The 26,868-nt window shown below is 36.1% G+C and overlaps 1 protein-coding gene across 3 annotated transcripts in view; it reads left to right on the forward strand.

Annotated features, from left to right (window-relative positions):
- Positions 1 to 17,943, forward strand: part of EXO1 (exonuclease 1) — a 30,559-nt gene extending 12,616 nt beyond the window's left edge. For 2 of the 3 annotated variants that reach the window (XM_079107318.1, XM_079107319.1), the window contains exons 9-14: positions 2,548 to 2,773; positions 4,776 to 5,013; positions 10,491 to 11,034; positions 13,989 to 14,090; positions 15,224 to 15,417; positions 17,418 to 17,943. In XM_079107318.1, the coding sequence (XP_078963444.1) occupies positions 2,548 to 2,773; positions 4,776 to 5,013; positions 10,491 to 11,034; positions 13,989 to 14,090; positions 15,224 to 15,417; positions 17,418 to 17,553 (1,440 nt within the window). In that variant the 3' untranslated portion in view covers positions 17,554 to 17,943. The remainder of the gene's footprint in view (positions 1 to 2,547; positions 2,774 to 4,775; positions 5,014 to 10,490; positions 11,035 to 13,988; positions 14,091 to 15,223; positions 15,418 to 17,417) is intronic. The other variant, XM_079107320.1, reaches the window with a different exon arrangement.
- Positions 17,944 to 26,868: the final 8,925 nt, after the last annotated feature.

The raw sequence follows: 26,868 nt of genomic DNA on the forward strand, positions 1-26,868 counted from the left end.
GTTCTTCATCTCAAATTATGCAAACTTCATACTCAGTTGCATTTCTTTATTTTGTCTTCTAATCTGCTGTCCAGCATGGTAGCCACTAACTACATGTGGCTGTTCACATTAATTAAAATGAAAAGTTTGGTGAGGAGTATATCTCAGTGGTAAAGCACTTGCCTAGCATAAGCAAGGCCCTAAATTTGATCTCCAGCAGCACCAAAAAAAAAAAAAAAAAAGGAAAGAAAAGAAAAATCAATTGCTAGTTTTTCAGTTGTATCAACTACCTTTCAAGTGTGGTAGCTACCATTTCTATCATTGCAGAAAATTCTACTTAATTTTTTAAATTTCTACCACATCTAAGAATTCCTGTAATTGTACTTTTTAAGAAAGATTTGTATTATGAATATAGTTTAGTGCCCCTGTCCAATATTAAGTGTAATTTCTAGGTCATTTTCTTTGACTGTTTGCATCATCTCTGTTTGCTTTGAAAGGTTTTTTCTGTTTATTTTGGTCTTTTTTATGATAGAGATTTTCTTTTTTTTTGCTCACATTTGAGAGACTGAAAAGCTCATTGGAAACTGGGTAGATGAGTGAGGCTTATGGTCTTAGACTTTACTCTTGAGTGATCTGGTGGTAACAAGCTGGCTTTGCTTTGTAAGTTCTTTGGTGTCAAAGAATGCTTTCTCTGCACAGCCCCTTTTTTCCAAAAGGGAATTCTCCAGTGTCTACTTAAAGTATGTAAACCTGGCTCTGCATTTTGAAAGCATAATAGTGGAAGTGAATTGGGGCAAGCTAGTGATTCCTCACCATTTAATATTTAGCTTTTCACTTCATGTTGTTTCCAGAAAAAAGGGATCTTTCCACCTTCTAAAATGCCTACTGTTTTTTTGTTTATTTGGGGGTTTCAAAAGTCCAATTGTGTGGTCTTGAAGTTGGGCAGTGGTCAGGTTGGTGATGGGGACCCAGCAAATAAGAACCCCTCTTCAACCTTCCCCCATCTGTGGCCTCCGTAGTCCCTAGTGCCTTAAATTTCCTGAGCCCTCAGGTTTTTGGAGGTGGATTGACTTCTCACTGGTATTCTCTTCTCTGGATACTTAGGTTTAGTATCTCTTCTACTAAGTCTTTTGACATTTTTCTTTTATCTTTTGTAAGGTGGAAGTCTCTGATGTAGTTTGGAAGTGTCTTTACTACAGAAGATAGAATATGGATAAAAGTACCTCCAAATGTTATTGCAGCTAGAGTTTGTACTTGTGTTTCTTGTCCTTACTGTTTTGTGAAGTGATTGCTGAAAGGAAGGGTCTGAAAAGTGTTTGCTTTTCTCTTTATACATTTGAATTAGTGATACTATAATTTCATCACAAATGATTCTTAAGTTTTTCATTTCAGAAAGTTAAAAATGGTTATATTAAATATGTACAGTTCTGAACAGCAAGATTATGGATTATTAAAACAACCTTCCTTCATAAGCCCAAATCCCTGTTCTAATCCTTTCATTTTTCATAGAGAAATTAGTACACCAAACTAATTAATTCTTTTCATCTAAATTTATTCTTCCCTGTCTGGTTTTCTACTCTCCTATTTCTGTGTTTTCAATAAAACCATCAGTGGGATGTAATGCCAAGAACCATATTTTGAAAGATGTTTTTATTACTCATTCCCTCAATTAAATTACATTCCTTGTCTATTCTCAATATCCTGATTAATATCACCTTGCTTGCTTTATATTTATTTTCCTTTTTTTAGATTCTAATTTATGTGGGAATTTGTCACCTGGGATTCTTACCTCCAGAGATGACATTTTTGTATCTTTTAACTTTTTTTCCCCCTTTGACTGTCCTTTTGTAAATATGAGTATGATTGACATCCTTTTAGCATATCATTGTCTTTGAAAGAAGACATGTTAGCATTAAAAGTGATTGCTTACCAATACCAACTGGCATTGAGCCAAGCCCTTTCTCAAAAAGTTTCACATGAGATTCATCGTAGACCACAAGTAGCTTTTTATTTCTCACTATCAGCACCTGGCATGGATCTAATAGAAACTAGTGTTTTTGTAACCTTAATTGTTTTGGTTGGAACTCAGCCACTTTCTAGAGGTAGGATAGTTGATTACATGATTTTATGGTATTTTATGATTACATGGTTTTTATGATCAGGTGCATTTTAAAGTTTACATATATAATTATTTGGAGACATATTGCCAGATAATTATTCTACTAATTATATTGTGTATAGAAGTAGTATTCCAATTTAACGGTACTTCTTTCCTGACCACATTTTTCAATTACAGACTCATTTCTTACACTGTTCATCTTAGGAAATTTTGTTTTTTATTTCTTAGAAATGAGCCAATAGAATGATTTGACTCTGATTAGAAGAAAAGCAGACCTAGGGAATACCGGCACATTTAATGGAAAAATAGGACTAGCTAAAAGTATAGAATATTAAGAGATGGATATTTCAAATCTGATTTTTTAAGGATAATTTATTTATTTATAATCTATGTCATTGTTGAGGGAAATGAATTATTTTTCTTCTTCAAGTAAACTTTTTCTTTTGTAGTCTGACCTATCAAGAAGTCATAGCTGGAACAACAAAACAGGTCAAAAGTCATCTACTGTTAATAGCATCTGGCATAGGAATTATTGCCCTAGACTTGAGTTGGATAATGTTTCAGGTGCTACACAATTGAAGGAAAATCCAAGTACTGTGGGCATTAAACAAGTGATTAGTACTAAAGGATTAAATCTTCCAAGGAAATCATCCAGGGTGAAAAGACCAAGAAGTGGTATGTATTTAATTTTTCACAGAATACTAGTGACTGCTGATCATATTTAAGAAAATTTTGTCCAACCCAAGGATGCTAAGAGCTTCTGTTTTTTTTTTTTTCCTAGAAGTTTTATAGTTTTGGCTCTTTTATTTAAGCCTATGATCCATTTTTATCTAATTTATTTTTTTATGTGAAGTGAGGTAAGTTCCTTACCTTGTATATGGCAGTTGAGTTGTTCCAGTATCATTTGTTAAAAAGTTATCTGAAATTCAGTTGACCATGTTGGTGGGTCTTTTTGAACTATTATTCTGTGCAATTGCTCTCTTTACCAATCATTGCATCAAATGTATTCTTGATCTTTATAACTTTATAGTACATTTTGAAATCAGGTAGTTTAAGTCTCCTGAGTTTGTTCTTCTGTTGAAAAGGTGCTGTTGTTATTCTGTGTTCTTCGTATTTCCATTTAAGTTTTAGAACTAACTCGTCAATTTCTTTAAAAAAAAAAAAAAGCTATGAGAATTTAATTGAATTGATCGATCCATATGGAGAAAGTTGGCATCTTAACAATATTGTTTTCTAATCCATTTAAGTCTTTAATAGTTTATAGTACAGAGATCTTACACATCTGTTGTCAGATTTATCCTTATATTTCAGATTTTTCCTTTGCTTCCTCTACCATAAAGAGAAGCTATTTATTTTATTTGAATGACTCAATATCAGTGAATTCTTTGTGCCACACTAAGTCTGCTTCTTTATAACTACCATTTATGGATGGATTTTGTCTTCTAGGTATACACATTCACATTCACCCACAAATACTGGAATAAGTTTAATCCCTATTTTTATGACAGCCCTGCAGATATTTAGTGATACTAGTATGACCTTTCTAAATTTCTCTTCCAAGCTGAAATTTCCTTATTAGTGTTGTGTTTTAGATGTAATAGTTTTTTAATAATTGTATAACTGCTACAGTGAGTACAATTGATGTGATCTTCTCACCACAGAATATAGTAAAATTATACAACTTGCTAAAAATTCATATAACTAATACATAACAGGTACTAGGACAGTATGAGAGATACTGAGTTACCTTGCTAAATTCACGATATGCTTACCTTATGGAATTGCCCTAAACAACTAGACTACCAGCCTCATGATAACAAGAAAATGAGTTCAGTCTGTTGTTGCTTCTCGGTGAAGCCTTGCTAGGTATCCTAGATACCTGTTTTTTTCTTTTTCTGAAGGCTCCTAATCCCCTGCATAATAAGCAGACTTAGCCAGGGATCAAGATAAAATTTACCGATCTATAACTTGAAATTTGAGTAGTTTCTCTAGTATTTTGGTGCCCCCTAGCCTATTAATTTGTTGATTACAGTAGTATGCTCTTAAAACTCCATGAAGTAGAATCTGTTCAGACTTTGAGAATTAGTTCAAGTAATTTAAAGTACCTTGGTGCTATTTCGGTGTCCTCAGGCTTTAACCTATTGAACTTATTCAGTCTTATTAAATGTATTAGACTCATTCAGTCTTGCAACTTATTCTAGTATCACAGAATGCACCTGATAGGAATCTTTTTGGGCTCTTAGCTAAGTAATGATGATCAGATGTTTACAGCAAAAATCACTTTTGACCATATGTGAGCCACATATACTTTAAAAACTATAACACATAGATGATATGAATAAATAGCTGCCAGTTTTAAGTATATGTGTATATGCGAATTGCCCCTCATTTTATTTACATACAAAATTAGGCCTTTTTATAATAAGCATATAACCATATAGAAATGTGTCCTAAAATTTTGATTAGGGTATTTTCATAAAAAATCAAATAATTGACATCAAATCTTAGCCAATTTGGAAATTGTAAAACACAGCTCGGGGAATTATTTCTGAGTCATTCTCATGTTTGCTTTTGTGAAGCATAGTTTTAAAGTAAGACTACACTGTTAGGACAGTGGATGTGACCACGAAGTCGAAACCAAATCTCTAAGATTTACAAACACTTTGTTTTTATTTAGAAGAGCTGTCAGAAGATGATCTATTGAATCAGTATTCTCTCTCATTTACAAAGAAGACCAAGAAAAATAGCTGTGAGAATAATGAATCTTCTGAAGTGTTTGTGCCTGCCCTGGAAGATGGAACTATTCATACTAAAAGCTTAAGCACACCACCTCAGACAAGGAATAAATTTGCAACATTTTTACAGAGAAAAAACAAAGAAAGTGGTGCAGTTGTGGTTCCAGGAACCAGAAGCAGGTATAGATACATCTTCAGAATGTTGTTTGTCTGATATATTAAGTAATGGATTTGTATTTATTTTGTCTGGAGTTAACATTGACTTTATAGTCAGGTAGGCGTAGGACCTGCCTTAGTATGGCTACTGTTTTTATCATGTACAGACATTTCCCAACACATGCAGGTTCTACCTAGGATTTTTGAATTCTGATGGTGTGAAAGTGATGTGTATTCAGTATAAATGGTACTTTGAGTTTTTTGGAGGGCTTTATGCAATTTTGTGAGTCTTTTTAGAAGTATATTAAGATACAGATAGCTATAGAGTTGTAATATTAATTGCAAACTTGATACCGTGCTGGGTGTCATGGTTCCAAAAATGAGAAGAACATAGTTTTTGTTTTTGAGACATTTGTGATCCAGTTGGAAAAATAGGTAAATAAACAAAATTTTCCATACATCATGACAGTGTGGTCATTAGAACACATATAAGGTATTCTGAGGGCATCAAAGGGGCATCTAGTGCTAGGGAGTGTTTAGAAAGCTGAGTGGGAAAGGACGAGTGTTGGGTGCTGCTGGTAGGGTGAGGCAGACAAAGTACGCAGCCTTCCCAGTGAAGCCAGACAGCTTGAGCAGAGGCTTGAGGTGGGGAGCAGCATGGGGTATGGCACAACTAACTTACTGTGAATAGTTGCCATTATTACCAACAGAAAGCAAGTTGGGAAAAGGGAGGTGAGAAGGGGGCAGAAATAGGTGGGCCCCAGCTCATGAAAGGTTTGTATGTCAAGCTGACAACCTTTAGTCTTCTTTAGAGGTGATGGGAAACATTAGAGAGATTTTTTTTTTTTTTTTTTTTTTTAATCAGGGGAGGGTTGTGATTTGATTCTCATTTTAGATAGACCACTGTGGGCACCCAGTGAAAACGGGTTTGAGAAGACCAAACATGGAGCACAAAGATCAGTTGGGCTGTTACCCTAGTCCCTGTAAAGGATGGTGAGATTTTGAAACGTAATTACAACATGGGGTTAGGAATTCAGACCCCTGAGTCAGATCTCTTGGATTTGAGTCCTGTCATGTTCATGAAATGTTTGATTTGGACAGGTTTACTTCTGGGTGTTCTGCTTTTCTCTTTGTAAGAAATAGAGCTTTCCAAAGTGTTGAGTTCAGTTCAGGCAACTCTCCTGTTCTGTTAATTAAACTTTGGAACATTGAAATGGGCCAGGAGGGACTATTGGATAGAAAGTGTTATTCTATTCATTTACCTCCCAGCCTACAAAAATAAAAATTAAAAAAAAGGGAAAGAAAAATAAATGGATCTAACAGTTGTAGCAACCCCAGTGTTGTTGAGATAATTAATTAAATGAGTTAAGTAAATTGCCTAAGACACACAATAAATAACATAGTTTCTTGGCTTCAGATGGTTGTACTGTGTTAGTCCATATTCTGTTACTGTAAATGAATACCACAGACTGGGTCATTTATAAAGACTAGAAGTTTATTTAGCTCATGGTTCTGGAGGCTAGGAAGTCTGAGAGCATGATACTGGCATCTTTTTGGCATCTGGTGAGGGCCTTTTTGCTACATCATAGTATGACAGAGGGCATGGATATAGCCAGTGGTAGAGTGCTTGCCTAGCATGCACAGGCCCTGAGTTCAATCAAATTTTAAATAATTAATAAATAGCATGGCAGAGGGCATCTTCTAGTGAGACATCTACTGTACTAGCCCAGGTCTCTCTTCCTCTTCTTACAAAGCTACTAATGCCATCATTGGACCCCACCCTCTTGACCTCATCTCATACAAATTCCTCCCAAAGACCCCACCTCCAAGTGCCATTAACATATGAATTTGATTATCATTTCTGTTTTATTCAACTTTGTGTTGCTGTGACCAAAATACCTGACAAGAACAATTTATAAGAGAAAAGGTTTATTTGGGGATCACAGTTTAAGAGGTCTCAGTATGTAGATGGCAACTCCATTGCTCTGGCCCAAGGTGAGGTAGCATAACATGGTGGAAGGGTATGGCAGAGGGAAGCTGCTCCCTCATGGCAGCCAGGAAGCAGAAAGAGAAGGGGAAAGGGGCCACAGGGAGCATGAGCCCTTCAAGGCACACTCCCAGTGACCCACCTTCTCTAGCCATGGTCCACCTGCCTACAGGTACCACCCAGTTAGTCCATTCAAACTAGGATGGACTTATTAGGTTATAGCTCTCATAATCCAGTCATTTCACCTCTGAATTTTATTGCATTAACACAGGAGCTTTTGGGGGACACCTCATATCCAAACCATAACAGTTTCCAACACATGAACTTTGGGAAGCACGTTCAAACCACAGTAGGTACCAGAACGTGTAAAAGAAAATACCAGTGTCATAAGTTATCTAGGCGTGATATAGTACCTTTTGAGAAAGAAAAATTGCCAGCCCCTAATGGGTCTTGTTGTTTTTGTTTTCCAAGTTTAATAAATCAGGCTGCAATGGGAAACCAGTATGAAGGAAGGAATCCTGGTATCCCTAAACCTCCTTTTGGATGATATTCCAAACTCTTCTCTCCTCGAGTCTGCTCAAATCACAATACAATACAATTAAATGATTGTTTTGATCCTCCTTTTGCTGAGCACCTCATTAAAGATGCTTATTATTATGAAATGATGAAAAAGTGGGTCAGAAAAGATGGACACTGGCTCCAGATGATATGTGCTGAATAAAAAGTCTCAGAAAGTTGACTTTTCTAACTTGATGAAATTTTAGGAGTTTGGTTTCAGTTTTCCCTTTCCTGAACCCAGAATACTGTAACTACTGAACTACATCCCCAGCCCACCCCCATTTTATTTTTTTTATTTTGAGACTTGGTTTTAACCAAGTTGCTGGCACCAACCTCAAATTTGTGATCCTCCAGCCTCAGCCTCCCAAGGAGCTGGTGTGCAACACCATACCCAGCTTGATCTCCTCTTTGGGGATGACTAATCAGAATAACGTGTGTGTATAGGACTTCCCTGTTTTATTATTATAGAAGCTTAAGGCAATCTCCAAATTCAAGGTTGCACATAGCCGCTTTATATAGTTTATTTGGATATTTCACTAGTAAGTTGCTCAGAGGGACATTAAAATATGTCTAAAGAAGTGTTTTTTTCCCCTCTATTAGCTTCTTTGTGAAACAATACTTGGGAATTTTTAATCTTTGATATATAATTTTCTGACCAAGTTTATATAGCAATGTCTAATAAAACTAGATATTACTAAATTTGTTTTCAAAGCTAATTTTCAAAATTCTTTACATGGTCTTTTATGCCTGATAAGTATATGAGATAGCATAAAGTTAATGTTATTCTCAGATTAAGAGACTGAAACTCTGAAGGGTTAAGTTTTCCCAGAGTCCTATGATATTGAGGATAGGAGAGAGCCCTAGTTGCGGCAGTTGTAAGCAATCTGGCAGGACTGGGTTTTAATTCTCACTGTCATCTTATCAGCTGAATGATTTTTCATGCATCATTTAAATTTCCTAGCTATGTCCTTATAAAACCATGGACAGCCAAATAAATAAGGCTATAGTGAAGGTTAGTTAGAAATACTTGGCCTGGTACCTCGTCACAAATATATATGTAAATATTTATTACCTCCCCTTCTTTTTAGTACACTTAACTAAAAGGAGGAATTAACCATGCAAAAACTTGTCTCTGTTTTTTTGGAAGTGAGTTAATTTTGGAAGTGTCTGAATTATCTATTGTATTGATTCTCATCCTAGAAACATTTCAGTTTCTTTTGTGATCCAGAAATATCAGTTAAGTAACACCGAGGTTAATTGGGAAGGAACAGCCATGAACTAGGAGGGGATCTGGGTTTTAGTTCTGTTTTCTGACTGATCAATTTTATATCCCTGGGCACTGTCTAGTGATAGTACACTTCTCTTTACCCTTGAAATGATTCATGAGAAAATAGTTGAATCTTATAGGAATTGCCATGAATTTAGGAGTTAATTTTTGATCAGATCTAGGATCTTATGTATTCTGCTTAATGAAAAGCTAGTGAGGTTCTTCCCTTCCTGCCCTTGTACCCACATAGCTTATCTAGGGATTTAATGAAACAGGGTTTTTTCCCACTTTTTTTTATTGGTACATTATAGTTGTACATACAGATGAGAATGAAAGAGGATTTTCGGCATTGAGTAAATATTCTGTTCATTATCTTAGATTTCAACCAGTGCTTAGTAAGAGGAGGTAAATTATCTTTTTTTGTTGTTGTTTCTTTCTCCTTCTCCTCTTTCCCTCTTTCTTTATTCCTCTCCCTCTTTTTCTTTTTTCCTTCCTTCTTTCCTTCCTTTCTCCCTTCCATTTCTTTCCTTTCTTTTATTTTTCTTTCCTTCTCTCTCTCTCCCCTTTCTCCCCTGCACCCTCTTTTTCATTCTGTAGTATTGGGGATTGAACCCAGGGTCTCAGAAACTCTGAGCTGCATCCTAAGCTGCTTTTTGTTTTATTTTGAAACACAGTCTCACTAAGTTTTCCAGCCTGGCCTTGAACTTGAGTTTGTCCTGCTTCATCCTCCTGAGTAGCTGGGATTATAACTGTACACCACTGTGCCTACCCAGGATTTTTTTTTTTTTTTAAACTTAAAAACTCCCTTGAATCAATCCTCCGCAATAATGATGCTTACCTACTGATCTTTTATTCTTTTTTTTGGTGTTTGTTAAATACTCTCCCGCTGAGCTATATCTCTAGCCCTTATTGGAGTTCTTTTTAAGCATATTTTAAAGCTGCTCCACTGAACAAATAATATTGCTCTAGTAATAATAGAATTTAATGATCGAGGGTTTTTAATATTTAAAATAGCAGAGGTCAGTAGGATATAAAACAAGTAGATTAGTATACTATTTGAAGTTCCCAGATGATTTGATGGTAGAAGTAAAAGATGAGGGGTAGATGGCTAATTTTTCTTTCCTATAAAATATGAGATAATAGTTGAAAATTGTCCTTTGTGTAATTCATGTGTATGACTTCAAATCATGGTGTTAACTGTTGTCTTAGGTACAGTGGAGGATACAGACACATGGACAGTCCCTGTTGTCAAAGAGCTCACTTTCTCTTTGGAATTTGAAAGGGTTAAGGCAGGACTGAGGATTAAACTTGGTGGTGTCTTGCCTAGCCTGGGGGTAGGCCCTGGATTCCTTTCCCAGCTGTGCAATAAATAAATAGATAGATTTAGGGGAGAGAACACCTGTGCAATGATTAGGTCTAGATAAAATATGGAAATTTCAAATACATGGTATAGAGAACTGTTTTAAGAAAGACCTGTCTGAAAGTTTGTTGTGTGAATAAATTCTACATGTAAACACTGGCATAATAAAAATTAAACTTTGATTGAAATTCAAGATCTATATTGCCTTTATTTATAAAATTATACATATTATAAAGGAACTAGACCATTATTGCAGTTTGAATCTTAACATCTTTGTGAGAAAACTCTAAAATGCTTATAATAATCTATTTTTCCTGTTTTTTTGTTAGGTTTTTTTGCAATCCTCTGGATTCTGTGGACTGTACATCAAAGAAAGGGAACAGCCAACCTCTAGATGAAGCTTCTGTCACAGATAAAGAGACCAATCTCAGTGAGTCAGATTGTCTAGACCCAGGAGGCAGAGAACGGGTCAATACAAACATATCACACAGTTCAAGTGATCAGGTTCCAAAGGATGTGACTGTGTTTGCTGATGAAGAGTCTCAATCTCTTACGGCCAGCAAATTCACAAGGACTGTTTCACCACCAACCCTGGGAACGCTGAGAAGTTGTTTTAGTTGGTCTGGAAGTCTTGGGGGTTTTTCCAGAACTCCGAGTCCCTCCCCAGGCACAGCATTGCAGCAGTTGCGCAGAATGAGTGATTCTCTTGTCACTGTGCCTGAGAACAATGTAGTGCCCCAGTCCGGCGGTGAGTCTCCACCCTTATGCGAAGTGGAGTGGTCTTCACAGTCTCAGGAAAGCATAGAGTTATCACCACATAGTTTAAATGCATCAAAACTTTCTCAGCCTTCCAGTAAGGATTCTGATTCAGAGGTAAGTCCTATCATGAGACCTCTGTGTTTAAATTTATGCTTAAGAAAAAAAAAAAAAAAAGAGTGTTAATCAGACAATTGAGGAAAATTTGCCTACATTATTGAAATTACTGGTTATCTTAATTTTTCATTCAAAATTCTACTTTCTAAGAAGTCGACATTTTATTGATTTGAAGAACTTCTCTTTCTTATTTCCAACCCCTGTACATTTAAACCAGCTCTATACTTCTGCACCACCCCTGTGCCATATTTGGCATAGTTAACACCTAAGCAGAATAATCTATGGAACAAAAAATTATTGTAAATTTACTATTTAAATTCTTAATATAAGCTTGAATTCAGATAACATTTGTGATCTTATAAAGAAATGATCCTAGTAATGTGAAGTTGTGTATGTTGTTTTAGTACTTCAGAAATAGATTTTATTTTTATTTCCTAAACTTCACTTTATAATAAAATAAAATATTAATACAAGTGATTTTATAAAGCATACTAACCACTTTTTTCTTCTATATAAAGTATCCTTTGCCGGTTGCAGTGGCACATGCCTGTAATCCCAGTGGCTCAGGAGGCTGAAGCAGGAGGATCACGAGTTCAAAGCCAACCTCAGCAAAAGTGAGGGGCTAAGCAACTCAGTGAGACTCTTGTCTCTAAATAAAATAGGGATGGGGATGTGGCTCAATGGCCGAGTGCCCCTGAATTCAATCCCTGGTATCCCCCAAAAAATATTTTATTCTGATTTTGGGTTTTTTATTTTAGACTTTGATTTGACTAAAATCAAAACTCCAAATGAGTATTGTTCATAAAATCCAGTGACACAGTTTAAAATGGCCTGGTGGCATTATCTCAAATTTACCAACATAACATTTGTTTTATCTTTACCCAGTATAACTACCACATTGTGAGAACAATTACAATCACAGTAATATTTGGCAGTTTGATGTTTCATGATCCTGAATGTTGAATGGCATCTAATAAATCAGTATAGCTTGTATTCCTTAAAAGGGAAATATTCAAGTTCTTAAAGGAAACCTGAGTTATATTGGATTCTAGTTGAAGGAAACGATGAAATTAAAATGTGGAAATAAATTGTTTTCATTAGGAGAAAGCTAAAATCAGTTTATGTAATTAAATTCTAAGTCTTTCATCTGTGGCATTTTTCTGCTGAACCCTTTCCTGCCTTTGAGACTTTAGCTATTCTTTTCTCTTTGTTGTACTTTTTCCATGTTGAGTACTGTCCTTAGTAATCTAGAAGACTCTTTCTTTTCATGTGTGTCTCCATTTTATTGCCATCTTTCTCATCTTTTACACATACTGCTTTTCCTCTTGGTGCTTTTTGGGTACCACCCCAGTTGCTATCACTCGAACATCTTTTCATAAAACATTACTGTTGGGGAGGATACTTGCAAGTCTCTCGAGTGCCTTTGGGGTATTCTAAAGAGTGCATCTTCCTGTTTTACTTCGTAAGGTTTTAGCCATGTGTTACTGAGAAGCCTTCTTCATCAGCTTACAGACCGTGGACCAGTCACACTGACAGAACTCTGCACATTCTTTTGAGCTAACCATTTTTTATATCGATCTGTTATAGAAATATGAACCCTCTATCTCCCAAAAGTAAACAAACCAAGAATAATTCATTGAGTCATCTCTCTTGCTGCCAGATATAATGAATTCCTCTTAGGATAGATTGTTAATTATAGACCTGTGTTTGTAATGTCAGCTACTTGGGAGATTGAGGAAGGAGGATCACAAGTTCAAGGCCATCATAGGCTACCTAGTGACACCCTGTCTCAGGAGGCCGGGGGGGATATATATATATATATCAGTTTCATCTTATGACTCTGAAAAATGGGAGCTTTCTGCTGGCAGTTAACTATAATCTTAGGATCTTTCTCATGTTCTTTATTACAAGAAATGATTTAGCCCAACTGAGCACAGTGGCATGTGCCTATAATCCCAGTGCTTGGGAGGCTAAGGCAGGAAGATCACAAGTTCAAGACCAGCCTCAGCAACTTAGCAAGACCCTGTCTCTGTAAATATAAATAAATATAAATAAAAATTTAAAATAATTTTAAAAAACTGGGATGTAGCTCAGTGTAAAGTACCTTTGGGTTCAATCCCCAATCACAAAAATAAAAAAGAATTGATTTGGCCCAGAATCACTACTACTGTTAGCCATGAGCAAGGAATATAGTTTCTATAAGGTACTAGTCAGTAGAGTCTTATTCACTATAGTTGTGGTGATTTTTAAGTATATAATACAGTAGAGATTTCCAACAAATATTTTTTTAAAAAAACTTTCAGAAAATGCAGAAATGTAAAGCTTTTTTAAAAATTGTAGTCATCCTTTTTTATTTTACTTTTGTGTAAAGATTATGAGAAAACACTTCGTCTGTAGAAGTCTCATGATGGAATTAGGAGCAGAGGGTGGTAGGTCTTAAAGCCATTGCTTAAGGTAAATGCACATTTGATACAATACTTGAGAGCATATACCTTTTTCCTCTTTAATGTTGAACATGTTACAGTTTAAAGAAGAGATGTGGAACTGCATTGGTTCAGCTTTTTATAGCTAATAATTTATGAAAGCCATTAGCCTAGCATGAGTAAAGCTATAAAATTATAGTAAGAGATTCTAGTTTTATCTGAGTCAGCATTTTGACAGGCTGCTCAAATGTTTCAGAAAAGAAGTCTCCAAAATTTTAAGTATGTGTTTTATGTAATTTCTTTCTCCAACTAAAACACTGGCTAGTTTATTCAGTGAAACCAGCAGCTATCATCCTTTCCATATGAATTCAGTTTCTTTTATTAATTCCATTTCATGTTTTCAGTCTTTGTGAAATTATACTTTATTTATACTGATTTTTCTCATTTTATTTTACTTCCTGTTGAATATTGGTTAGTTGTCATGAAAACAAAAAAAATCTAATTTATTTTCTTTCTGATCTGGGGATATAGGAATCTGATTGTAATATTAAGTCACTTGATAATCAAGGTAATCAGAACTTCAAGCAACATTTATCTCTTTTCTCAAAGAAAGACACACTTCTAAGGAACAAGGTAAAACATTTATTTAAATTTATTTTTAATTTAAGAAACTGTATATACTTATAACAAGAAAATGAAAAATATAAGTAAAACTTAAAAATTAAAATTCCTAATTATGATTTATTTTTAGGTCTACTTTTGCGCTTTCTAGGACAATATCTGCACTTAAATATAGGTGCTAAAGGTGTTAAGTTGAAACTTCTTTTATAGGTAGTAAAGATCATTTTCCAAGTACTTATATAATCATTACTTACAAAGTCAATGTAATATGTCATTGTATGAGTTTATATAATCCTCTTTACAGTCAATTACCCTTAAAATTTTTTGCTCTGGTTAAACAGTATTAAAACCAAGACCTTGAGGGTAAATATTTGCATATGTACCCTGATTATCTATAGGGATAAATTCCATGGAGTGGTATTACTGGTCCTAAAGCATGTATGATTTAATGCTTTGACATGTATTACAAAAATGCTTCTAAAAACTGTGGACCCCAGGATAAGTCAGTTTTGTTGTTGTAACTTCCATTCTTTATGCACCCTTTGCCAGATTGTATACCCTCTATTTTATATACCTCTTAACTATCCTGAAAATCAACAACAAAACCTCAGTGACTCCATACTATCCACAGAATAAAAATCAACTCTTGAATGAAAATAAAAATGTTGATAGAGATTTAAGTACATAATGCCACATTTGTGCAATGGAAGAGCAGCAACTTATTGAACATAAAATTCAGTTGTACATGTGAAAAAGAAAAGTCTCCAAGATATATCATTAAGTGGAATCAAGGAAAACAAAGTAATAACTGTGTAGTCTGCTACCAGTTTTGTTTTTATTCGCTTGTTTGTATGCAAATGATTTAATGGATGCACAGAAAACCTATAACAGCAGTTGCCTCTGGAGAGCTAAAGTAGAAGTGAATGAGACTCACATTCCTCTCTGTTCATTTGTGACTTAAATTTTATGCTGGGTGCATATATTACTGATTAAAATAATTATTATCTTTGTAGTAGACATTTGTAAGTAGCACACATTTACACTTTATGAGTTATTTTTCTGTACTGATGAATAAACAATACTTTGAAATTAACTAAAGGTAGTTGCCTAACAGAGTAATGTTAAAGCGAGCATTTAATCCTCAGGTTCCTGGGCTGTATAAATCCAGTTCTGTAGACTCACTTTCCACAACAAAGATCAAACCTCTAGTACCTGCTAGAGTCAGTGGACTGAGCAAGAAACCAGCAAGCATCCAAAAGAGAAATCATCATAATGCTGAGAACAAGCCAGGATTACAAATAAAAATCAGTGAACTCTGGAAAAATTTTGGATTTAAAAAGTGAGTTGCCTTGTTCCTTGTTCTGAAATAAGATGAGCTGTTGTTCTTTTCCACAGTTCCAATCCCTGTCTCCCAACTCTCTAGTTTCATATGAATCTGTTTCTGTTTCTCACACCATCAGTTCTCAGCGTGGCTTTTGGAGTCTCTTTACACCTATTACTTTTCCAGACCTTAAATGTCTCAGCCTTCTTTCCTTCTTATTTCTCAGAATTGTAACGAGAAGAAACTTTTAGATAGAGGGCGAGAGAGCACTGTGCAGTACTTCCCTAAATTATCGTATCTAAAAGGGGGAGTGTCACTGAATTTACATAATGAATTTGCCAGATTTCTAATGTATATGGGAAGCATTGTTTTAAAACAAATGATCTTTAAAATAGCTACCTATACCTCCTTCTGTTAGATTTCAGAATTAGCCACAGCATAGCATTAATTAATAATTATTTTTTTGTACTCAATAAAGCTTAATAAAAGTGGGGCAAGGAGCTAACATGGGGATGATAGGATTAAACTTTACATATAGAAATATTGTCATGGTCAGATGAACTGGTATGAGTGGAAACACTTTGTAAATATTAGACAATTGTTTCTTATTTTGTGTATATGTGTGTAAAGTCTAAGATTAAACTCAGTTGCAATTCTCAAACTTTTTATTTTCAAACCCTTTATAGTTTTAAAACTTATCGAGGACCCCAATAATTTATAAGGAATACTTAACTGTCCTAGAAATGAGAATAGACATTTAATAAATACATAACAATAATAAGCCCATTACATGTGAACATAGTATATTTTTTATGAAAAAATTGCTCTATTTTCCAAAACAAACAAAAAAGTAACAAGGAGTGGCATTGTTTTATATTTGCAAATCTTCATTGTCTAATTTAATAGAACTCAACTGAAATCTTTTATCTGCTTTTGTGTATGATATATTTTGGTTGAAATATATGAAAAAATATAACCCCACACATATTTGCACTTGGAAAGTTTATTAATAAACTTTCTAGATAATTGTAAGTTTCTTTGTTATTATACCAAATTTCAACAAGAGTAGTTTCTTAAGGTTAGTTGCAACAGACTATGAGTTCAATACCAATTGATTATTTGTATTCTCGTACATATAACCCACTTCTAATGTATCTTTACCCATTGATCATTTGGAAATATTGGTTCATTGAGTTGTACTTTCTTACAAATACTAATTTCATTATATAATATAAGAAAGAAAGTGATAATTAGCAGTCTTAAATATTGGGAAGCTTTCTAGTAGCAGACACACATTTTCCAGAATTCTAATTTTTATTTATAAACTCGAAATTTATCTGGGCAATGAGTAGGGTTAGTTATTTTCTTCACAGTGTTGGCTGTCTTTGTTCCTTTGCCAAATACCTAAAAATCATTTGGTGTTTTGTTTGTTTGCTTTTTTTTTTGGTACCAGTTGGGAATCTCCAGGGGCCCATGGAGCATATTTTGAGAACTGCTTCTGGAGAGAAAGGAACAGTGCAACAATATTACATGCCTTTTAGAAAATAAGACTTATTGGTGTTTAATTTTTGTTAACAGGAGATAGAATTACCTGTGTGATCTTTATAAGATTAATTTATTAAGGACTTAAAGCTTTCTTTCATTAAAAGCAAGAAAGGGGTTAAAAAATAGGGTTTAATCATTTGTCATGCTTCACCTATATTAATTTTTAGCCAGATCTGAAAAGGGCCCTATGGAGAAATGAATTAAAATTTCTCTATTGGAATCTTTGTGCCTTAGCTACTGTATATCTAGTAATAGCCTAGCACCTACATTGAAAGGCAGGAGGAACTCTAAGAAGCAAAACCCAAAATTTATTGAAAGTACTCAGAGGAGAACCTGAAAGTGATCCATAATGAATGAGAGATTATACAGTAAATGGTTTTATCCTCTTTATAAGCCTCTATTTTTTCCAAGTATATTATTTTCTAATAACCATTACCCTAAAAACATCAAATCTATTTTATTGTATTTTGCAGAGATTCTGAAAAGCTTCCTTCTTGTAAGAAACCCCTGTCTCCAGTCAGAGATAACATCCAGCTAACTCCAGAAACAGAAGAGGATATATTCAACAAATCTGAATGTGCACATGTTCAGAGAGCAATATTTCAATAAATGAAGGCTGCTGGGATGCTGTTGCCTACAAGAAAATCTTATCAATTTGAACTCCTTATTTGAAGATGAGGCAGTTACCAGCCTGAAAGACTGGTTCTTAAATCAATGCCACTTTTTAAATATAATACATTTTGTACATTAACTCCATAATTGTTTCTGTTGCTCAGCTTTTTATATTTTCATAAGAAGCTAAATAGAAGAATAATTTAGTCTTTGACAGTTTTTTGGAAGTTGTATGTTAATTGGGCAAATCCCTTGTAGTTTCTAAAAATCTACAGATTTCTGTAATGTCCAGTGTAAGACAGTAAATGGAAAGCCATAGTTCTATGTAATCTTTTCATTGTAGAAGAAATCACTGTCTGTCTTAAGCCTTTAAATATTTCCAGCTGCCTTTCTTGTCTATCCTTAGCATTGAATTGTAAATAAAATTGCTGGGATGGAAGGGGTATTGGAAGGGTTAAAGGTCATTACACAGATGGTAGGGTGCTCTGTTAGCCCTGAAGTTTGGTTGAGTTATGGGTTGACACTGGAGGAAAATTGTTTTCAGCCTTAGTAAAAGGAACTACTTACATTATTAATATTCTCAAACTAAAAAATAGCTTCAGTTTTCCTTCATATATCTGTTTTGTTTTTAAGTGTAGACTAAAATACATCCTTAACACTTATTTAAAATTAGTTCCTGAAATGCCACATAAGATACCAAAGCTGCAGTTCTGTGATAGATACACTCTGCAAGGAAATAGGCAGGTGCCTGGAAAGAGAACCAGCTACACAAGTGAAGATCTGAAATGACAGGAAGTAGAGGATAAAAGAGAGAGGCCCAGAGTACTTTAATTTTTAAATAAAAAATAGTATTACAGAGACCCAGTCTGGGAAATACCTAATCCAAAGAACAAAAGATTTTAATTCCCTGTGAATACTTCCTGTTACAGAACAAATTAAGAATGTGAATCCTACATTTTCTACAAACATCCCCTCATTCACAATGATAACTGGCAGAAAATGAATCAAACACTATAAATCCACAAGGGTTAACAGAATGGAAAAAGGGACATCATCAGGCAGGGAAACTGTGGGTGAGGGGGTAAATGATGTACCAAAGAAATGATTTTTTTCTAGTGGCAGAAGCCAACAAGAGCTAAAATTCTAGATGGGCTCAGTAAGGGGTGACAAGCCAGTTCCTGTGAAGCCAGAGGTATAGCGTAAGACTGAAAACAGAATGGGTTTTGAAAACCTTTAAAAATAGCATAGGAAATCAGTATGTATAACTAGAATGTACCCATTTTTTAAATGTGTAAAAAATAGCCTGGGAAAAGGGAAAGATGACAGCAGTGCCATAGTTTTCAATTTCCAAATCCTCATATAACTGATTGAAGAGCGGAATTGAAAACTCACATTTACAATAAATGTAGGTGACATGGCATCCTAAGTCCCAAAGTATAAGTGGATAAAGATAAGCCACCAAAAGCTGCAGGACCACAAGAAGGTATTGTCATCTATTCAGGTGAAGTAGAGGGAGGAGTGAACTATGACAGGGAAACTCATCCACCAGGTTTGCCAAGACTTCCAGGTTAGGATACCTCTCAGAAGCCAAATTGAGCAAAATATGGAAAAAGTTAGAGTACAAGTGAAATAGGGAGCAGCCCACCAAAAAAAAAAAATCTCAGCAGGATACCCTGGTTTTGAACACTTAAAGGTAGAAAATCTCCAATGAACTGTGCTTCTCAAAGTTTACTTAAAAAGAAAACCCAGGCCAGGCATGGTGCGTACCCTTTATAATCCTAGCAACTCAAGCCTGAGGCAGGAGAATTGCAGGCTCAAGGTCAGCCTCAGCAATTTAGTGAGACCCTAAGAAACTTAGACAGTGTCAAAATTAAAATAAATAAAACCCTGGGGGTGTGGCTCAGTGGTAGAGCACTTGCCTATCCTGTGAGGCCCTGGGTTTGATCTTTAGCACCACGTAAAAATAAAACAAAGGTATTGTGTCCACCTACAACTAAAACAAAATATTTTTTAAAAAGAAACCACAATATTTTCTAGTTGTACAGTTATTTTAATAAGGAATCAGCAGAAATAACATTTTTATAGACAAAAATAGGACACAGAGCAGGTCAAAACTAGTTCATTAGAAAATGTGCCAAAGAATATTAAGAAAATGATATGAAATATGAATAAAATTTAGCATTGGAAAAGTTAAGGAAACACTGGAAATGGAAACGTCTCAGAAATGAAACCTAAACTAGAAGGGACACAAATACTGCAGATAGTGATTTGAATGGAGAGCCCGGTGTAGTGGTGCACAGCTGTAATGCTAGCAACTTGAGGCTGAGGCAGGAGGACTGCAAGTTTGAAGACAGCCTTGGCAACTTAATGAGACCATGTTCCAGAAAATACATGCTGGGAATGTAGCTCAGTGGTAGAATGCCCCAGGTTCAATTCCCAATAAAGAAATAATAAAAGAAATGGAAAAAATAATTGGTGACAAAATCGGAAGTAGGGAAAGAAGGACCAAAATATAGGTAATAGGAGTCTGAAAAAAAAAGTAATTGTATAAAACTTAGTTTTTAAAATACATATGAAAATATTTTTAAAGGTGCAGTCTTAGGATTTTTGACCCAGAACAGCCAATACCAAGACATAAATAGTATACTTGAAGGGAAAGATCCTTTTGGTAGGCAAAAACAATATATAAGAAAAAATGTAGATAATCATCAGTTTTTCAGTTATACTACATGCCTGAAGGAAATGAGTTAACATGTTAAAGATGGTATGGGGAAAATATGAGCTGAGGTGTTTTGTGGTGCTGCAGATGGAACCCTGAGTCCCCCCCACACTAGATAGTGCTCTATCACCAAACAAGCCCCCAGTCCAAGCTGCTATTCTATTCAACACAATTGGCTTCCAAGTGTAAAGGGCAGAAGCAACTCACCCAACATAAAAAATTGGGGAAATATCCCCTTAAGCTCTTCCTTGGGAATGTATCAGAAAATGAATTACAGATAACCAAAATAATGAGATATAATGACATAAAGACTGATGGTGAAACTGACGTGGGGCACAACTTAAGAACAGACCGATCACCACTGAGAAGTCCAAATCTGAGAGTCTTTATTAGCAGGCCAGCTGTCTCTCACACAATGCCAAAAGCAGCTATTGGGAGAACAGCCCCGATCATAGGGTTGTAAGGGTTTTTATACCATAAGTCAGTATATCAATCAAAGTGTCTGTTGCTATGATTTAAAACTATAAACTAACATCATGAGATCTAAAATCATAAGCAGAAGGGGACGTGGGTCAAAACAACCTTAGTTGGGTACAAGTTAAAGAATGGTTACTAACATCTAGACAATCACTGTTGACATGGTAAATTGTCCAAGAAAAATAATCAAAAAGAGAACAATTTTACATTATGTAAGAATTGCCATTTTGTGTTGCAAAACATGCAATGCTGAGCAACCATTGATGGGTACAGAAGTGGAGTTCCCACCAGGGAAGCATTTCCTACATAACATGGAGTCTCAGGGTAAAATGGAGTCTGTTTAGTCATTGCCCATATAGCCTGGCCTATAACATTTCCAAGGAGTCAAATATGTCAACTCGTCACAGTGCATGCCTGTAACCCCAACTACTTGAGAGTGTGAGGCCTGCCTTGGCAACTTAGCAAGACAGTCCCAAACTAAAATGTAAGGGGCAGGAGCCAGGGATGTAGCTCAGTGGTAGAACACCCCCTAGGTTTAATCCCTAGTACCAAAAAAAAAAAAAAAAAAAAGTGGTGAGCATTAAGTATAGTAAACTGCAATCAAACTAAGGGAGAGAGTATAGTAGATAAAAGCAAATGCAAAAAAAGAAAAAAACAATGGTTTAGTTGGTAGTCTGGTTGTTGTTTTGACATTGTCTGAAACAACATTGGCATTGTTGATGCAGTCATACACTGGAGACACTGAGTTCCCTTCTAGACCACTTGGATAACACAAATATTGCAACAAAATAAGTCATAAAATTGTTGGATTCCAAGCGCATATAAAAATCATGTTAAGGCCATGGAGACCAAGATGGTGGACGAGAGGGTGACTGCAACTCATGTCGCTCCAGAACTCAGGATTCAGGAAGAGGAGGTATTGAGAGACTCGGGACCAATTCAGAGCTGCTGGGTCTTTCCCACTGGGCAAGGCTCAGCCCGGGTGGCAGGCCCGGACTGCAGGCAGCTTCTCAGAGCAGGGCTGGGAAGCGAAAGGCTTTGGCGAACAGCCAGGCTCCCTCCAGCAACAGGCCCGGTCCGCAGGCAGCTTCTTGGAACAGTGCCAGGCAGCAAGAGGCTTCCACGCACAACTAGGCTCCCCTGGCCTGGATGGCAGGCTGGACACAGGCCCAGACCAGCCATGCCCCAGCCTGCAGTCTAGATCCCCTTTGGCAGACCATTGGTCAACAAGTGGAGGCGCCTCTGCCCACTACCAGGTAATATACCCCACCTGAAGGCCACCCCCCTAGAGGGGCAGCTTTCTTGTGCAGCACTGCATTATCAAGTTCCTCCAAGACTTAAGGCTACTGAAGGCTGGGAGGTGATATACTGGAAATCTACAGGGACGCTATAAGCCAATAGAGGAAATCTGCAATATCTCAAGAGTCCCACTGATATCTGACCAATATGAGAAAACAAGGGAAGAAAATGTTTGAAACAAACCTAGATACTATATCAATAAAGCCCAATGACAGCACAGCAGAAGAAATGTCAGAAAGGGAGTTCAGAAAGTACATAACCAAAATGATCAGGGAAGCAAACAAGGAGATGAAAGAGCAAAGGCAGGCATTGAAGGATGAGATGAAAGAGCAAATGCAAGCATTGAATGATCGCACCAATCAGTTAAAAGAGCAAATACGGGAAGCAAAAGATCATTTCAATAAAGAGTTAGAGATACTGAAGAAAACCAAATGAAAACCTTGAAATGAATGAAACAATAAAAAAAATTAAAAATTCCATAGAAAGCATAACCAGTAGGATAGAACACCTGGAAGACAGACCTCAGACATTGAAGACAAAATATTTAATATTGAAAACAAAGTTGACCAAACAGAGAAGATGGTAAGAAATCATGAACAGAATCTACTACAAGAATTATGGGATATCATGAAAAGGCCAAATTTAAGAATTATTGGGATAGAGGAAGGCACAGAGAAATAAACCAAAGGAATGAGCAATCCAGTCAATGAAATCATATCAGAAAATTTCCCAAATCTGAAGAATGAAATGGAAAATCAAGTACAAGAGGCTTATAGGACTCCAAATACACAAAATTACAACAGACCCACATCAAGGCACATTATAATGAAAATACCTAACATACAAAATAAAGATAGAATTTTAAAGGCTGCGAGAGAAAAGAATCAAATTACATTCAGGGGGAAACCAATACGGATATCAGCAGATATTTCAATCCAGACCCTTAAAGCTAGAAGGGCCTGGAACAACATTTTTCAAGCCCCGAAAGAAAATGGATGCCAACCAAGAATCATACCCAGCAAAACTTACCTTCAGATCTGATGACAAAATAAAATCCTTCCATGATACACAAAAGCTAAAAGAGTTTACTAAAAGAAAGCTGGCATTACATTCTCCCCAAAATGTTCCATGAGGAAGAGATGAAAAACAATGATGCAAATCAGCAAAGGGAGGAAGTATCCTAAAGAAATAGCCAAATAAAGGAGAAACCAAGTCATGTCAAAAAACAAAAATGAGCCAAATGACCAGAAATACAAATCATATCTCAGTAATAACCCTGAATGTTAATGGTCCGAACTCATCAATCAAAAGACATAGACTGGCAAATTGGATTAAAAAGAAAGATCCAACAATATGCTACCTGAAAGAGACTCATCTCATAGAAAGAGATACCCACAGACTAAAGGTGAAAGGATGGGAAAAAACACACCATGCACATGGACTCAGCAAAAAAGTCACAGTATCCATCCTCATATCAGATAATGTGGACTTCAAGTAAAAGTTAGAAGGGATAAAGAAAGACATTTCATACTGCTTAAGGGGAGATCCAAGATGGCAGACTAGACGGAGGCTGCGTTCCTTGTTGCTCTGTAACTCCGGTTTCAAGCAGAGGATATCGGTTTCTTGGTAAGGCAGTCTTTGCTGCTTATCAATCCCCTGCTGTTTACCCCATTTTGTCTGCTGTGATCACCTGCAGTCTGCCAGCATATCGACGCCTTTTTTGAGTGCGGATTGCTCATTGTCAGGCACCTATCATCCGCCATTTGCCTGCCTCTCGCCTGTCCATCGCCTGCCTTACACCTATCCATCACCCAACACACGAGATTCACCTCCCGATCGTCTGACAACAGCCAGCAAACTGATTGCCCACTGCCAGTGGAGCACCAGCTGCCTACTGTTGCCTGGAAGTTCACTGTTACAGTACCTGCAGGTTTGATTACATGTGGCTGCTGCCATTTTGAGACAACAGCCAGGCCCCGTAGGACCCCTGGCTGGACTGACTGAGCCCTGTCTCCAGGATCCCTCAGCCCGACTAATCACTTCCTGCCTCTCAGGCACTTACATTGACTGACTGCTCCCTGCCGCCAGGACCCCCAAACCAACTGACTGTGCCCTATCACCGGGACCCCAGACCAACTGATTGCACCTGGCCTCCAGGATCCCACAGACATACCAAATATACCCGACCTCCAGGAACCCTGCCTGACCAACCGCATCCCGCCTCCAGGACCTCCTGCTGACCATGGCCACAACCTGAGCTGCAGCTCCCCATTTGCCATCACATTTTGAAGCCAGAGAGGCCGTCTTGGATAATCCTGGAAGCTGTAGCTCCGATCATTATGTGGGGCAAAACCCATCCTGAGACGCCTGCTGGAGGCTTGAAGCTCATTGTCAGGTACCTCTCATGCATCAGGCTACTGAACACTGGGAGGTTTCATTAGTATATGACTGCTATACTGTAGATTTTCTTTTTCTCCTTATTGACAAAATTTGTTTTTATTTCTTTACTTTTCTTGCTCTCATTTCCTTTTGTTTACCTGTTCCCTCAGAGTCTCTTTCTCCCTTTTTTGCATCCTAACATCCAATTTCTTTTGATTACACTCTCACCCTTTCTATTATCTAGAACTTCTGTATATTCTTTTCTTACCCCATTAACAGCCACATTCTACATCCCCCTGCATCCTCTTTGTCCTCCATTAGAAACTGCAGACCTTATTGCAAATGTTTGTTTTCTGAAGATAATATTTGAACTCATTCTGTTTATTATGACAATATTGATATTGTCCTCATAGGGGCTATTTGGTCTAGGATTGCATAGTATCTGATTTGGGCACTGCTAATATTGATCTCCCCTTAAAGAAAGGGTTTTGGAAACCTATAGGGCCACTATAAGCTTATAGGGGGAAATCTGCAATACCCCAGATCTGCACTGCTAGAGGGGAAGATACATGAACAACATGAAAAAACAAGGGAAGAAAATGATCCAAACAAATCTAGATTCATACTGCTTAAGGAAAACATAAATCAGCAAGACATAACAGTCATAAATATCTATGCCCCAAACATTGGCTCATCCATATACATCAAACAAATCCTTCTCAATTTCAGAAATCAAATAGACCACAACACAATAATACTAGGTGATTTTAACACACCTCTCTCACTACTGGACAGATCTTCCAAACAAAAATTGAACAAAGAAACCATAGACCTCAATAACACAATCAATAATTTAGACTTAACGGACATTTATAGAATATACCATCCAACAAAGAGCAAATACACTTTCTTCTCAGCAGCACATGAATCCTTCTCTAAAATAGACCATATTTTATGTCATAAAGCTAATGTTAGCAAATACAAGAAGATATACTACCTTGTATTCTATCAAATTACAATGGATTGAAATTAGAAATAAATGACAGAATAAAAAACAGAAACTACTTCAACACCTGGAGATTAAATAATATGCTATTATATGATGAATGGATAACAGAAGACATCAGGAGGGAAATTAAAAAATTCTTAGAAGTAAACAAGAACAAAGATACATCATATCAAAATCTCTGGGACACTATCAAAGCAGTACTTAGAGGAAAATTTATTTCATGGAGCGCATTCAATAAAAGAAGAAAAAAAAATCAACAAATAAATGAGTTAACACTGCAGTTCAAAGCCCTAGAAAAAGAAGAACAGAGCAACACCAAAAGTAGTAGAACACAGGAAATAGTTAAAATCAGAGCTGAAATCAATGAAATTGAAACAAAAGAAACGATAGAAAAAATTACCAAAATAAATAGTTGGTTCTTTGAAAAAATAAACAAAATTGATAAACCCTTAGCCACACTAACAAAGAGAAGAAGAGAGAAAACTCAAATTACTAAAATTCGGAATGAACAAGGAAATATCAAAACAGACACGAGTGAAATACAAAACATAGTTAGAAGCTATTTTGAAAATCTATACTCCAACAAAATAGAAAATCTCCAAGACATCAACAGATTTCTAGAGACATATGAATTACCTAAACTGAACCAGGAGGACATACACAATTTAAATAGATCAATTTCAAGTAGTGAAATAGAAGAAGTCATCAAAAGCCTATCAACAAAGAAAAGTCCGGGACCAGATGGGTTCTCAGCCGAGTTCTACAAAACCTTTAAAAAAGAGCTCATTCCAATACTCCTCAAAGTATTCCATGAAATAGAAGAGGAGGGAACCCTCCCAAACTCATTCTATGAAGCCAATATCACCCTGATACCTAAACCAGACAGAGACACATCGAGGAAAGAAAATTTCAGACCAATATCCTTCATGAACATCAACACAAAAATTCTCAACAAAATTTTAGCAAATCGCATTCAAAAATATATTAAAAAGATAGTGCACCATGATCAAGTGGGTTTTATCCCAGGGATGCAAGGTTGGTTCAGCATCCAGAATTCAATAAACGTAATTCACCATATCAATAGACTTAAAGTCAAGAATCTCATGATTATTTCGATAGATGCAGAAAAAACATTCAATAAAATACAGCACCTCTTCATGCTCAAAACACTAGAAAAAATAGGGATAGTGGGAACATTCCTGAACATTGTAAAGGCCATCTCTCATTCTAAATGGTAAAAAACTGAAAGCATTCCTCCTAAAAACTGGAACAAGGCAGGGATGCCTCTTTTACCACTTCTATTCAACATTATCCTTGAAACTCTAGCCAGAGCAATTAGACAAACCAAAGAAATTAAAGGGATACAAATAGGAAAAGAAGAACTCAAACTATCCCTATTTGCTGATGACATGATTATATATTTAGAGGA

This window comes from Sciurus vulgaris, assembly GCF_902686455.1.
Source record: "Sciurus vulgaris genome assembly, chromosome: 12".
NCBI classification, from domain to species: domain Eukaryota; kingdom Metazoa; phylum Chordata; class Mammalia; order Rodentia; family Sciuridae; genus Sciurus; species Sciurus vulgaris.